Source organism: Meriones unguiculatus, chromosome 6, assembly GCF_030254825.1.
Source record: "Meriones unguiculatus strain TT.TT164.6M chromosome 6, Bangor_MerUng_6.1, whole genome shotgun sequence".
NCBI lineage: Eukaryota > Metazoa > Chordata > Mammalia > Rodentia > Muridae > Meriones > Meriones unguiculatus.
In genome coordinates this window covers 51651753-51667787 of record NC_083354.1, presented here as the reverse complement: position 1 = coordinate 51667787, position 16035 = coordinate 51651753, and the positions used below count along the sequence as shown (strand labels likewise).

Here is a 16035-nt window from a genome sequence, read left to right as displayed (position 1 = left end):
CTCTACATGTGCCCTCATGGTGCACACATGTGCATGTGTGCACACACACAAACGTCTAAAAGAAGAAAGCACGAAGTAGGCAAGGAGGCGTTGTGAGTACTGTCATATTTTGGCAAACGAAGGATTACCAGACAAGTCTTTCCACACCGCTTTCTCACTTTGATGGGCCAGTGAAATAGAAGAAAGACATCAACTTAAGAATCTTGAAAATCCTGGAGTTGAGTCAGCCACCGTTTAATATTTTTGTAACCTCTGTTTAAAAATCACTACTGTCCTGATTTTTTTCACTTGCTAAAAAAGAGTAACACGACCTCATGGAGATATGAGGTTTGCAAGAGATGATCTATGTGAAATTAACCAAGTGCCTTTGTTAGTCAATGCACAGCAATGATTTCAAAGCTTTGTATAAAAGAGTTCAACAGGGTGTGAAGACACATGACTGGAATCCCAGCACTTGGGACACTGAGGCAGGAGGATGATGAATTTACGGCCATCTTTGCCTGTAGAGTAAGTTCAATACCAGCCTGAGCTACCAAAGGTCCTGTCAAACCAAAGCCATCAAGGTGTAACCTGATATGTGGTTCTGGATGTCTGTCCAAGTTGCATTAAAGTCCAAACCTACTCTTTTTCTGGAACCTCAAGAAACTGTAGTTTTAAGTCTGATGAGGTTCAAATAGAGCAATGACTAGAAAGCACATTGTAAAAGGCCGTATCAACTATCATTATGAATAATAATTAAAATAGCAGAAGGAAAGGCCTCAATAGGAGACAAACACCACAAAATAAGCAAAGGCATTGGGATGCTCACCGAAGGTCCAGGCCGGCCTCTTTCCAGAGCAGGTCCATCAGGCGCAGCATCTGCAGTGTCAGCATGTCCTGCCGCAAATCTAAGGGAACCAGCAGCCAAGTTACATGCGCTGGTCATCGCAGGACCACTGCTTGCTAACTCCACATCAGGCATTCAGTCAGACTCACCGAAACCATTACCAACACTGTACTTTTCCCCAGTTTTAATCTTGCCATATTCACTGTATCAGGCAGGCTCAGTGATCAGCATGCCCCCGTATGGTTTCAGAAATTAAATTTTCAACTCTTTCCTATGTATGGACTACTGTACCAACCACAGGAATATTATAAAAAGTATATTTCCACTAAAAATGCCAAACTGTTAACTTTTCCTGTGTTCAATGCTCCACAGAAAATTCTTGTAAGTCATACAAGGAGTCCACAAAACAGTAATAGTTGATTTATTTATCATCCTGTCTATAAGAGCCTCCAGTCTCAGCACTCAGGAGTTGAAGCACTAACCCTGCAAATGGAAAGCCAGCCTTTACTACATAGTGAGCTCTCGAGCCAAAATAATAGCAGTTAATAAAAGTTTAAAAGTATTTTCAGCCTGACATGATGGCCACACCTATAAGCCCTGCACTTGAGAGGTGGGAAAGATTGGGGCAGAGTTCAAGGCCAATCTGGGCTGCATAAAACTGTCTCCCCTCCCCCTATCTGAACGAATACTTTCAGATAAAATAATGTCAAAGTAATAATTTATTTTATACTATTTGTATGGTCTAGTGGATTAAAATATTTAGCAATACACCATGAGGGCGGTTATGCTGGTACATTCACTTAATCCGAGCACTGAGGAGGCTGAGCCAGGACCACAGGTTTGAAGCCAGTCTGTGGTACAGAGTGAACTGTCTCAAACATGAGTCACTCTGAAGAAGTTATTTATCATATATCCCTTTAAGGACTCTGGCACACAGATGCCATAACCTTTAGGAGATGGAGAACCTATAGCTATGCAGTTGCAGGCCATCTAGCTTACACGCTATGACTGCCTTTGGCTGGTGCAATGCTTCATAGGCATTTCCTTATGAAGTCTGGGTCATCAGCTCAATTAAAACATGAGGCTCTAGAGTGATATCAAAGTTGCTGTTCCTGGAACAGGATGCATGAATATATGCTGACATATACTTGCCTTTCACAACATTTTCATCAAAAGATTTAATACTTGTATTTTACAGTGCAAAATAGGAAAGCTTATTAGGTCACTAGATAAACTGTCGAAGTGATTTCTCAAGAAGAAATGAGCGGATCCTAGGGTGTGCTGATCTGGTCTCATGAGCAATGACAGCGGTCATGGTCTGCTATCACACGTCAGGCACTCTCCAGTATGCTGTGAAAACTCTAGGACTCACCATCGCCATTTTTAAAGATCACCCCAACAGAGTCCTCTGCAAACGCTCTATTGCTGTAGACCAGCCATAATGGCTTCATCTTGGAGTCCATGTACTTGCACTTTTCCACACTGAAATCAGCAAGGGGAGGTCAGCCACGATAGCCTAACAACGTGCAAGAGTGCCCCCACCTACTCCTTTCTGGGCGTGCCTAAGTCACAGCCCAGAAAAACTCCCTCTGGGTAGAAAAAGACCCTGAGGACAGCCCTGGTTGGCATATACGGATGCTCAAGGGACAAAACTCCAACCTGGGATCTGACCACCTTTTATTGCCTCTGCTTGCAATTTCTCCTTGTTTTCTTTTTTTTAAGATTTATTTATTTATTTATACATTATTCTGTCTGCATGTGTGAGTGCAGGCCAGAAGAGGGTACAGATTCTCATTATAGATGGTTGTGAGGCACCATGTGGTTGCTGAGAATTGAACTCAGGACCTTTGGAAGAACAGCCAGTGCGCTTAACCTCTGAGCCATCTCTCCAGCCCTCTCCTTGTTTTCTTATACTTCCTTAACATTGTAACTTTGTGAGCTAAAGATTAGAAGATACTACTGTATTAAAATTAGGACAAAAAAGGACTCTTTTTAAAGACAGTTCTTATTTATGTGTATGTGTGTGTGTATATGGGTACTACAGAGGCAGGAAGAGAGCATCAGGTCTCCTGGAGCTGGAGTTACAACCTGGCATGTGCGATGAGAACCAAAGCCTAGTCCTCTGCAAGAGCAGCAAGAGCTCTTAAATGCTAAGCTACATCTCTAGCCCTCATTCTTGATTTCACAATGAAGGATCAATTCTGAATACTTTTATTGACACAAATTATAATTTTCCATTTCTGTATGAAAATATGAGCAGGAGTTTGGAGATTCATTTAAATCTCATTACTCTTGGAGGGGACCCAAGTTCAGTGCCCAGCACCCAAGTCAGGCAGCTTACAACAGCCTGTAACTCAAGCTCCAGGGGATCTGATGCCTCTAGCCACTGGGAACACCCGCATTCATGTGCACATGCCCGACCCCAATAATTAAAATAAAATCTTTTTTTAAAAACTATGTGCTTGCATACAACAAAAATTAGATATAACTGAAAGAAATTAATTTGAACTACTACACACCCCCACAGAGAAATCTAGCCAATAGCTATAGAGCAAAATGAATATAAACAGCTTCGGAAGACTCTTAAGCTTTTCTGTCCTTAGTCCATCTGACCTCCTTGGGCAAACAGCCAGCTCCACCAGTTGCCAACACAGTGCCTCGGGAATCTTTTTGGCATTGCTAGTCCCTGTGCAGAGCACAGTCACTTACGAGAGTTCTGAGAGGATGACACATGGGTTCAGAGGTGACTGCAGATCGGAGAGGGCCTCCCGGTAAGCGTTCTGTTTCAAGCAAGTATGCATGGCCTCCTTCCCTTTAGCTCTGTTCAGCTTCATCGCATTTAACTTGATTAAGCTATTTAAGGTTTTCAACTTATTGAGTGCTTCAACCTGAAAAATAAGGTTCCCCGTCCTCCTCAATTAGTGAGTTCGAGACTGGCCTGGGCCTCATGAGACTCAGTCCTTTCCCATAAGTATTGATCAGGTAAGTTACGGATAGGGCAATCAAACATGCAGGTGGAGAAATTCCATTTGTGAACTCGATTGGTCACTGTGCCTGTACCTGCTTGGAAAGTACTTTCATGTGGCCTACACTTCCGCGACAGTACGCTTCCAGGATGACACCGAACTGTATGGACACGGCTGGAATATGCACCTCTGACCTGCAGAAAATCAATACACAAATGGTTTGTAATCAAAATTTTAGACCATGGAAAAGAAACACTGACTTTTTCATTCTCCATTAAATGCTCTTCTGATGCCAACCAGCCAGAAGCTGGTCATCCTAAGCACTGACTAGTAAAATGGCCCGTCTCAAATGTCAGGTGTCAGGACTCAGAAGTTATGAGATCTTAATGGTTAGTTCTTTAGTTGAAGAAAACTGCCGTTTTCACCTTCTACTTGACTTGCCTTTTGAAGGGGAAAATAAATGTGACTTGGGAATTTTGAGAGAATTTAGGCAGAAACAAATTTATTTGACTGGGGTCAGTCAACCAGCCTGTCCAGCTCCCTCTCCTGTTGCTGCTGAGTGACCTAGTGGGTGTGATCTGGGTGGGGCACAGACACAGGGCGCATGTGGAGGTCAGAGGACAACTGTGGAGAACTGGTTCTTCTACCTTTTTGTGGGTTCTAGGGGTTGAACTCGGGTTGTCAGGCTTGCACTGCAAAAACCACTGCTCACTGAACCATGGTGCTGTCCCCAGTTTTCTTTTCTCACTCAAAGAATGACACACATACATATATATTTTTCATATATATTTCATTTTTATACATATATGAAAAAAGAGAAGGAATATTTATTTTGTTATTCTCTGAGGGGTTCAAAATAGTATTGAATTATAAAAGGAAGGCAAATTATAAATAAGAAAACAATCTACTAACAAAAAAACCACTTCAAAAGGAAAATTCCACTAAAATTAATACCACAGTATTACAGAGAGCGTATTTTCTTCATAAAACTTGAAAGGAAGGCTCATCCCCCCTCCCCCCATAAATTTAAACTTGAACAATGAAGTGCAAATGGTGGGAGGAGGGTGTAAAAGAGAAATCCATTGCTCTCACAGTTAAACACAGGTCAACTTTAGCGCTTATTCCTGACTTTACTGCTGTATAATTAGTGAAACAGGCTCATATGCTTCTAAAAATGATCTAATTAATAAAGTCACAAGTTTGAGATATAGATCAACAATAGAATCCCGACTAAACAAGTATCCAGCACTGCAAAGTTAAACAGGTGCCCGGTCTAGAGAAACGGCTCAGAGGTTAAGCTGTTAGTGCACTCACAGCGGACCCAAGTTCCACGTCAGATGACTAACAACTACCTATAACTCTAGCTTCAGGGAAATCCTAGGCCTCTGTCTGGCCCCTACATGCATCTGTACTCACATATAGAGACATGGAAATAAACACAATTTTAAAAAATACACAAATAAAATCTCTACTGTTTTAGTAAAACTTTGACTGTACTCAGTAATAGTTGTGATAATGATAGTGTTCACAGACTGAAGCTGGAGAAGTGGCTCAGTGGTTAACATCACCGGCTGCTCTTCCAAAGGAACCAGGTTGAATTCCCAGTTCCCACATGGCAGCTCACAAACGTCTATAACTCTAGTTCCAGGGTATCCAATGCCCTCTCTTCTGGCCATTGTAAGCATCAGGCATATAGGCAAAGCACCCATCCCCATAAAATAAAAATAAATTTAGAAGTATATATTGTCTGCAAACTTCTGAAAGGAATAAATAAATCACATAACTAAGAAAATTAGTTTATTTCTTAAAAAAACAGAGCACATGAAGTTAGAATGGAAAAGTGACTGGGGGTAGAGGAGAAGTTGAAGGGGAGGGGATGAGGTGGAGTTTAAACATATATGCAAGTATAAATATTAAATAAATATTTAAAAGACAATTTGCTAGAGACTAGAACAATGTATCAGTTACTAGTTTTATTTAAAAATCCAGAAAATAGCCAGGCATGGTGGCGCAGTAACCCAGCACTCAGGGAGGCAGAGGCAGGTGGATCTTTCTGAGTTCGAGGCCAGCCTGGTTACAAAGTGAGTCCAGGACAGCCAAGGCTACACAGAGAAGCCCTGTCTCAAATAACAACAACAACAAAAATCCAGGAAGCATCACAAAACACATACCTGAAATACTTCGACAAATGTTTGGTTACCAAAAAATAAGATAAGGCACCAAAATAGCATAAATGTTATAGACGGATCAGGAACCACTAAGCTTCTGCCTCTTCCACTGAAATGTCTTACATCGCACTAGATTACAGTTGTCAGAGCACATGATGGTCTCAAATTCAAATATGAAGGACTTACCTAAGATGCCAAAATAGAAACTGCCCGATCCTCCGGTTATCAAGTGCTCTTTCTAATAAGAATCTAGAGAGGGCACAATCAAGAAAAGGCTCGTATTTCAAAACTTGCACCAATTGTAAAAGATACTGAGAAAGTTCTTCATCACTGAAAGAAACAAAAGAGAGAGAAACTCAGCCACCTGTGCCGAAAAAAAGCCCCTCCCTACCAAACTGTCATATGCCAACAGGCTAAAATGTATGGTCTCCCGGAGCAGGCTTGCCACGTATTTACACCCACTGTACCATATTGGAATACTGACCAAAAGATAGAGAGTTCAAATGCCAGGCGGGAGTGAGCCGCATCGAAGAACAGATGCATGGCGTTCTTATCAAACTAGTGATTACACGCATAATCAGCCAATATTCCCGCCCACGAACCCCACTGCAATTTTATTTTTACTGTGGCGCATCTATGTGGTGTGTATGCCATGCTGTTCATGTGAGGGTCAGAGGACAGTGTGGTAAAGTGAATTCTCTCCTTCTCCCTCTATATGGCTCCAGGGGTCAATTAGAACATCAGGCTTCATGTCAAAACTTCACCTCCAGAGCTATTCCACAGACCCTGGAGAACAATTCTGACCATCTAGCCAAGCAAGCATTTTTAAATTATTAATTTTAATAATAATTAATAAATTATATTAATTATTGGTTTATTTTTTCTTTGTTATCTTGTGGTTTTAAGTAATTCATTCTTCCACATCAGTGAACAACTAAAACCTAACATCAAACAGATTGAAGGACAAGAAAATGAATGCACCTGTAGGCGGGGATTATAACAATGTCACTGCATAATACACTATTACTAAAGGGGCTGAATTTACTCTGGCTGGTGGCCACCACCTTCACAGACAAGCCCAGTGGCCCCGAGGGTCAGAGCACTGACCCTTGTTCTATCACTGTCCACGGTGCTTTCCAACAACCGGCTACAAAACTGGGCGAAACTGAGGCCAAACCACTGCAATAAATGGGAAACAAAGCTCAGGGCACTAATATCCGGAGAGAGGGGTCAGATCACAGACGACAAGATCATTGCAACATCTCCCCCCAAAAAAACCCAGAGAAAAAAGTGGCTCCTCCCTTTTCATCAGGTCTCCAGCGCAAACTCAGGGAGACAAGGCAACTGGAAGCCTCATTTTTTTTAAAATGGTTTTTTAAAAGGTTTATTTATTTATTTATTATGCATACAATGTTCTGTCTGCATATAGACCTGCACACCAGAAGAGGGCACCAGCTCTCATTATGTATGGTTGTGAGCCACCATGTGGTTGCTGGGAATTGAACTCAGGACCTCTGGAAGAGCAGCCAGTGCTCTTAACCTCTGAGCCATTTCTCCAGCACAAAAGCTTCATTTTTAAAACATCCTATACAACATCCTATACAATTAAGTGATCAATTAACCAAGAAGATCTGCATCCACCTAAAGACCTATAGCTACGGTGAAAAACAGAAGTATAAAAGTGGCAAGCCGCTTCTCTCACACATTAGATTTTGCATCTCAGACCATTAAAGAGTTTGCATAATTTCCTCTGCCAATCAAGCGATCTGAAACTGAGCTGATTTTAAAAGCAAGAAGGGACCATAGCCAGGACTGGGGGCAAGAGGATCTGTCTGAGTTTGAGAACTAGCTAGCCTGGGCTACATGGTGAGTTCAAGGGCAGCCTGCGAGATCCTATGTGAAAACAAACAAATATGCCTCCATCATAAAATATTAACCCTTTTTATTTGGTCATTAGTAGACTACTGTGAAGGAAAGAGGCAACACAGGTGTGCCTGTTCCCTCTGGGAAATCTAACCTTTGGGGATGGCCTAGGGTAAGGCATTTAGAAACTCTGGTTTCAGAACTCTGTCCTGTAGAAAAAGGGAAGAGTGGCTTTCCGCACCTCAACTGTTCATCAGCAGTGCGATTAGGCTATAGGGCCAGCAGAGGGTGCTCTGATGAGCTCCCACATAACTGGCCACGGAAACTCAAACTTCCTTAGGCTTCTTATGTAACCATTCAAGTAGCCACCCTCTTCCTGGCCCACCAGGAAATTCCTTGCCCCAGGTTGGTGTAGTAAAGGACTTACCTCATCTGTCGCAGGCAGCCTACAGCATACTCCCGGACGTACTGGTCTGGATAGTTGAAATCTAGGAGCTCCAGTGCTTCCCTGGGGGGTAGTTTGGGCCAAATCTGCAGGAGGGCTTGAAGCTGTTTAAAATTAAAGCTGGGTTACAAATTTGGTGGACAAAAGTGCCTTATCTTTCCAGGCACATGGGAACAGAGATGAGTCAAATTAAAGGAAAAACTTTAGTTATTGATGCCTGAAACATTCTGGAAGATGCAGACTAACAAAGGCCGTCTAAGTTTAAAAGTTTGCTACGTGCTTAACTAATGAAAACAGGAAGACACTGCAAGTGTGGATTCTACAATCATCAGCCATCACATAATTTAAGGATAAGAAAGTATAAACAAGCTAAGTCTTGAGCTAATTAAAGGCCTATACACTAGGGAGGTTAATAGCTCAATATAAAATTGCAAAGTTTCCTCATAAATTATTTATTTATTTATTTATTTTGTCTTTTGAGTCAGGGTTTCTCTGTGTAACTTTGGCTGTCCTGGACTTGCTCTGTACACTAGGCTAACCTAGAAATCAGAGATCAACCTGTCTCTGCCCCCCAAACGCTGGGATTAAAAGCATGCACCACCAAGCCCATCTACTTTTAAATGAAATTTTAAAGAAATGTATTACTTTACAGAATCTTTTATTAATCAGAGCATGCTTGAGTTCCTCAAATCAGAACATAAGTAAACCACAAGAACTAAATACTAGTGCCTACTTTTTTAAAATAGATAGTAAATCATATTCACAATGCTATCTGGACAACAAAGACCCCCCACCCCACCCCTACCCCAGGCAAGAGCCAGAGCTCTGTATGAAAGATGTATAGATGCAGTTACATCCATGTCTTCTGGGGGGCGGGGACCCTTAGCTGCCTCTGCCATGGCTCTGTGAGATCCGGAGCCCTCCTCCTGTGGGTATGACACATTTACAGGGCACAGTCTCACAGGGACAGACAACTGGAAATAAAACTGGTTCTGAATGAGAATTTAAAAAGTTTGATTTGTGGCTCTTGCAACACTCAACACTTGATAAAACCTTACTCTCTAGTATGTGTGATCTCTTGTTGGGTTTTCTTGCACATCCTGAACCGCTGACAGCAATTTACTAGGCAAGATCAGAGCTGTGTTGGTTAGACAGTGAAGGGTGCTCCTTCAGCTGGCTGCTTATCTTAGAAGCAACTGTGCCAGGAATGGTGGTGCATACCTTTAAACCCAGCACTCGGGAGACAGAGGCATGTGGATGTGTATGAGCTTGAGGCCGGTGTGAGTTTTAAGCCTGCCAGGGCTACGAAGTAAGACCCTGACTAAAACAACAAAACCACTAGTGCCCATTTTGATAGACGGTGGCTCCCAAACTACTGTTGCAGTTGTTATTGCTATAAGGCATGGTCGCCTCACCCGGGCTCCAGGATCTCAGAAGTTACCCAGAATATGTAAGCTGTAAAACCTCAGGAATAGCTTTTGCAGAGAATTACCCAGCAAGCTAGGTATCACTGCGCACATCAGTGATCCCAGCACTCGGAGGCTGAGCCAGGAGGATTGGAAGTTTGAGAGCAGCCAAGGTCACAGTGAGAACCTATCTTTAAACAGAAATCAGAAAACATCCAACAAATGGAAATGTCTGTGGAAAGACATTCTACACAAAATCAATGAGTAACACAGACACACATGCACATAGGTCTGAAGACAGATTTTTGTTGTTGTTGTTGTTATTTGGGGAAAAGAAAGTGGGGGGGAGAATGGGGAGAGAAAGGGAAGGGATGGAGGAGAAAGAGGGAGGAAAGGAGGAGGAGAGGGAAGGAGGAATTTTCTGTTACCTGAGCAACATCTTCAAGTTTATTCCACTTGATTGACAAGAGGAGTTTTGGCAGTGACTGTGGGAAATTTTCTCGGCAGTCTTGCCGTAGAGTCCAGATGAGATCCATTTCATTCTCACACAGCTGAGACAGGGGGTCCCTGTCCAAGATTTCTTTCAGTACAGCCAGAAATTTTTTTCCACCGCGACTCTTCAAGAAAATAAAATACTCATTGTAGATTTTAACTGTGCAAACCACAGGCAACCAGTCAGCAAATTTATATGCTATAATTGTGAGTTTTACCAGATGAAATACAAAACTGAAACTCTGTACAAAGATTAATTAAAGTGGATCTTTTTTAAAAGTTTGCATTGCTCAATATTAAGGATACAAGCTATGTATAAAGGTTTTCTTTTTTTAAGTCCAAGTGTAAACACTAGATGGCACTATTGCTTTTAGCTTAAATATATATTATCATTTAAATATCTTCTAAATTCACTATTATTTGAATGAAATTTATTCTTTAAAAAATATCCTCCCCAGGGGCTGGAGAGATAGATCAGAGGTTAAGTGCACTAACTGCTCTTCCAGAGGACTAGAGTTCGATTCCCAGCACCCACATGATAGCTCACAACTGTCTGTTAACTCCAAGTTCTGATACCCTCACACAGACTTACATGCAGGCAAAATACTAATGCACATAAAATGAAAATAAATAAATTATTTAAAAGAATAAGCCTCTGTGTGTGTTTGTAGGTGTGTGTACAGTCAAGTGCCACCATGTAGGTCCTGGGGATCTAACTCAGGTTGTCAGGCTTGGTGGCGTGCTCTTTTATCCAGAGCCATTTCAACCCCCTCCCCATCCCTACATACAAGATAACCCAAACATATAAGGAGTAAAATAAGAATGATCAACAGAGACCTTCTTGGCTTGTGCCTTGACTTAAAGGCATAAAAATTCTATAAACTAGACACTCCATGATCATAAAACAGAACAAACAAAACCCTATAGTATTAGAACGTTTATCCAGTAGAACAGGGGCCCAGCCTGCACAGGGTTCAGTCCCAACACAACAATAATGAAGAAAAGGTAGCTGAATTTCTTTCTTCAGGGATGGTGTCAACCCAGTATAGAGGAGGACTTGGCAGAAAGACTCAAAGTGCAAGTCAGCATAGGCCGATCATGTTTAGAAAGCAACAACAACAAACAAAATCGCCTGCCACACGTAATTTGGTAAACCTGCAGTCCCAGCATTTAGGAGGGTGAGGCAGGAGATTCAGGAGAGTCAAAGCATCTCTCTTCGGCAACACCGTGAGTCTGAGACCAACCTGTCTAAAATGGGGTGGGGCGTCAAATGAAATGTGCATGAACCTAACAGGAGTCCTTTAGTGAGAGAGTGCAGGTATGAACTAGGGATGGGGCCTTCGGGCTCAGGGAGCAGTGAGGTGCTAAGCAGAGTTCCAGGGAGCTCCGACTCAGATTAAAAGAGGAGGAGGAGGCTAGGGAAATAAGGATTGGGCAGCAAACATGTCTGCCCAAAAAGGGAGCAGTCTCGCTGGCCCTGCATGCCCCTCCCTGTGTTATGCTGGGACAATAATCTTGTCAACAGTGAAGAGAAAAAGTGCTGACCCCCCGGGAGCTACCTGGTCGCAGAATGCTTGGGAGTCTCTATATGTAGGAGATGTCATCCAGAAGGCACATTACAGTGAATAGGGAGACGGCCAGAGTTAGACTTAAGAACAAGGTAACCAAGAATAATCCACACAATTGAGGAAAACCAAAAAAAAAATTAAGTTCCAAGTGAGAACCAATGAGCTGGGACGGCATCTTAATGGGGGTGGTGGGGTGAGTGCTGTACAACCACAAAGACCTGAACTTTGACCCCCAGCACCCCGGTGAAGGCCAGGCAGAGCATGCTTCTGTAACCAGCCACGGAGAGCTTCTGGAGGCTTGCTACCTAGTCAGTCTAGACACCATTGCAGTGGGCTCTGAGGAAGCTGCATCACTCACACAATGTCTCCACGTTGTTCCATGGAAAAAAGCCCTTACCGGAGATGTTTAAAATCTGGAACTTTGTAATGAAGAAAGAGCTCAGTCTTGTCCTGTTTTGTTGGTTTGTTGTTGATTCTGGTCATGTGAGACCAGGTCTTATAATGGCCCGGGCTGCCCTCTACCTGCGATGCAGCCAAAGATGACCTGATCTTTCTGCCTTTACTTCCCCACTGCTGCAATACAGGCGTGTTCTGTCATGCGAGGCTTCAACAGTCACAGACCTTTACTGCTACCACTTGGATGGCTGAAGCAGGAAGACTGAGCAATTCCAGGCCACTGAAGTACACAGTAAGACTACCTAAACATTCCAAATATCATCCTCCTTTACTTCCTTCCAGAATTAGCACCTCTTACCATTACCCAACAACATGGCAGTCTAATAAAAGACCATGTTGTCTAACCTAACTTATGGTCTAGTCATGTGTCCAGGATCTAGCCTATGCGATGTCAGCAGAAACGATTTGATATTGCTGGGCAGTAGTGACATATACCTTTGATCGCAGCGTTTGGGAGGCAGAGGCAGGTGGATCTCTGTGAGTTTGAAGCTACCCTGGTCTACAGTATGAATTTCAGAACAGCCAGGGCTACACAGAGAAACTCTAATCTCAAAAATAATAATATTATTATTATTATCATCAAAATCAACTATATGACCTTTAGTTTTACATCCATGCTTCTGTTGTCTATAATATAGTTAGGAAGTTTGGAACAAAAATAGTAAAACATAAAACAAAAATGACATTTTCAACTTGGCAGAGTTCCCAAGGAGAAAATACAACGCAGGTCCCCCACGGTAAAGCTAGTCTGTAATATACCAGCTTTGCTACTTGAAAGAATATGGTCTCCTCACTTAACTAAATGATACTAAAATAGCATTGGAAATCCGTGGGGTACACTAGCATCTTCTATGGGCCAGTACCCTGAATTTATAAAGAAAAGGGCTTACCACTCACACACGAGCCACCCACACTGAGCCACATTCAGCCGGCGCTGGCTGTGCGCACCAATCTGCTCTCACAGGCTGCTATAGCTCTGCAGTGAGAAGGGCCAGGTGAAACGCGATACTTACTGACACATTAGCACTGTCTCCGCTGGCAATCTCAGCTGCCTTCTCGATGATCTGTTTAAAAAAAAAAAAATACAACTTAAATTTCGGCCCTAATATTTGTAAAATTTTCACTGTTAATAATTATGCTTGCACTTGGATTACAAGAGACCATACATGCTTGGTGCTCCTAAACTTTATAAGTGGAAACAAATTAAAAAAAAAATAAAACAGCAACAGAAGTGTGTCCCAAAGTGCTTCAAACCCCTGACAACAGGGAAACAATGATGTCACTGAAGACAGTGCAGAGCCAGGGCTCTTCCAGAGTGTTTCTAAAGTGAGTTACGAAGGCCAGGGCTGGGGCAATGGTTCAGTGGTTCAGAGTAGTCGCTGCTTTTCCAGAGACCTGGATTTGTTTCCCAGAACCACCATGGTTGCTCACAATCATCTGCAACCACAGTTTCAGGGCAGCTGAACTTTTGGCCTCCCTGGGGACTTCAGGCATACGGTACACAAATATATATTTATGGGCAAAACACTGCACACATAAAATAAAAACAATCTTAAAAATTTTAACGAGAGCTACGGAATTAGAATAAGTAATAATTTTTATTATCATTACATTTGGTTTTCCACAGTCAACAGCTACTAAGGGCTGGGGTGCACGTGGGTCGAGGCTAAAGCATTTGCCTAGCATGTGCACGGTCCTGGGAGACCCAAACAACAAAAGTCCCACCATCTATATTCTCCATCAGGAAGCTGAGGGAGGAGTAGCAAGTGTGAGCCCAATCTGGGCTACACGGTAGAGATGTGGTGAGGTGAGGTGGAGGACGGGCAGGGAGAGAGGAAAATGAAGTAAACAGAGAGTAAAATTGGAAGTGGAGGCCTGTGGAGTTGCAGCTCAGCGGTAGAGCACTTCCTAGCACTTGCGTTGACCCCCAGCGCTGCCATAAAATGATGCAGAAGTGTTGACATAGTGAGAACAGAAAACCAGTTTCAGTTCCCTTGGTTTACACAGAGCTTGTGTTCTTGAAAGGACCAGGACTGACCGATGTGGGAAGACAGGAAGACTCAGAAGTTCCCCATCCTGTGGCTGAGCTTGGTGTTCAATGTGGTGATTCCCAGTCTGGTTTCTAAGACCGAGTGAGAGTACGTTCTCTACTAAGCAAGTCATAAAATTGACTTGTAAAACAAAAGATAAGCGATGACAGTTGCAGTACTGCGTAACAACATGGGACCTTGGGGGCTTTTGCATTTTATATTTGTGACTTTTTTTGTGGTCATCATAAGTAACTTGCTGAACAGAAGGACAGATCAAAGTCTGCCAGGCAACAAAGCAGGACTTTGACACACAAAATAATTTAAATGGAGGTTAGACATAGGTTCATGGTGACTCAAAAAAAAAAAAAAAAAAAAAGGGGGGGGGGGGTCGAAGGGTCAGGAATATAGCTCTAGCTCTACAATGGAGCTTGCCCAAAAGAGATCTGTGGGATGCAGCTCAGCAGAGTGCTAGCCCAGAATGTGCAGGGTTCTGGGTTCAAGTGCCAGCACTGTAAAGGGAATGAATTTAAAAATAAGATAAAATACAGTAGCAATTGCCCAGCGTGCATGAGCCCTAAGGGTCAATTCCCCATGAACCACACCTTAACCCAGGAAAAAAAGAACCAAAACAAAACAAAAAACCCAAAAACTCCCCACATGGTGGCATTTGCCTGCAACCTCAGTACTCAGGAGGCTGCAGCAAGAACCGAGATGACTAGTTCAGGATGACAGCAGCAATAGTGAAGCTAGATATTCAAAGAAATCTGGCTTCTCTAAAATTAGATAAATGCAAAAATATTGCATAATATGTTAGATTTGAAAATTCTTTAGGAGGCATCTAATTTGATCCCCAAGAAACTATAACTGGTTACTGAACACACCTCATAGCTGATAACGGTCACTACAGAAGACCGTGAAATGTAGCGCATGAGCAATGGCTTAGGAATGGATTGTGATCTAAGGACAGTGTCTGGGACTACAGCAATGTAACAGAGGAATTGAATGTAGTTTCTTCCCTCCTCGGGATGTTTTAAATGGAAAGGTCTTAACCTGCTCAGCAGTTGTTTTAAGAAGCACAACTTTTAATTTAGTTTTAAATTACCAGTCAGAATAGTATTTTAATCTTATTCTTAAGTTCATTATAGCACTGGTGCTTGAACCCAGGACCCTGCACATGCTGGGCACATACTCTACCACTGAGCTACATCCACGGCTCTTTTTATATTTCATGTTTTTGAGAAAAAGCCACTTTATCTAGCCCAGGCCAACCTGGAACTTACAACACCCCTGCCTCAGTGTCACCATTGCTGGGATTACAGGTGTGAGGCACACTGCGGGAGAGAACTCACAGCTAGCCCTGAACTCACAGAGATCTGCCTGCCTCTGCCTCCCAAATACTGGGATTAAAGGCCTTTGCCACCACTGCTCAGCTAGAAAAACATTTTGAAGAACTTGTAATGATAAGTTGGCTCTTAGGTGGATAGTATTCACAAAATACAAATAAACAAAGTAACAATGAATTACATAAATTAAATTAGCAAATTTAAAATTTAAAAACCATCTCTGGGATTAAATGCGGTGTGAGGCTCTACCATCCAATATCAGCACCTCTCCCCACAGCTCTGACACACATACACAAGTCTCTTTTATGCAAGTCTGGTGATGCTCTGATTTAAATCCACTGATTTAGTGGATTAGCTTAGGTATTGCTTAGTACTTTAAAGGTAACCTTTTCTCATTTGGACCAAGAAATTTCTTGAGATAGCTGGCGTGGTGGCACACGTCTGTAATTCCAGCACTCTGGTAGGCAAAGAC

At 42.5% G+C, this 16035-nt stretch overlaps 1 protein-coding gene across 2 annotated transcripts in view; it reads right to left on the bottom strand.

Annotated features, from left to right (window-relative positions):
• Nucleotides 1–16035, bottom strand: part of Pik3cb (phosphatidylinositol-4,5-bisphosphate 3-kinase catalytic subunit beta) — a 104477-nt gene that overhangs the window by 15656 nt on the left and 72786 nt on the right. The window contains exons 12-19 of one of the 2 annotated variants that reach the window (XM_021636594.2): nt 13204–13254; nt 10103–10291; nt 8251–8372; nt 6147–6290; nt 3887–3986; nt 3536–3714; nt 2199–2308; nt 809–887 (exon numbers count right to left, since the gene is read on the bottom strand). In XM_021636594.2, coding sequence (XP_021492269.1) covers nt 809–887; nt 2199–2308; nt 3536–3714; nt 3887–3986; nt 6147–6290; nt 8251–8372; nt 10103–10291; nt 13204–13254 — 974 coding nt within the window. The remainder of the gene's footprint in view (nt 1–808; nt 888–2198; nt 2309–3535; nt 3715–3886; nt 3987–6146; nt 6291–8250; nt 8373–10102; nt 10292–13203; nt 13255–16035) is intronic. The other variant, XM_021636595.2, reaches the window with a different exon arrangement.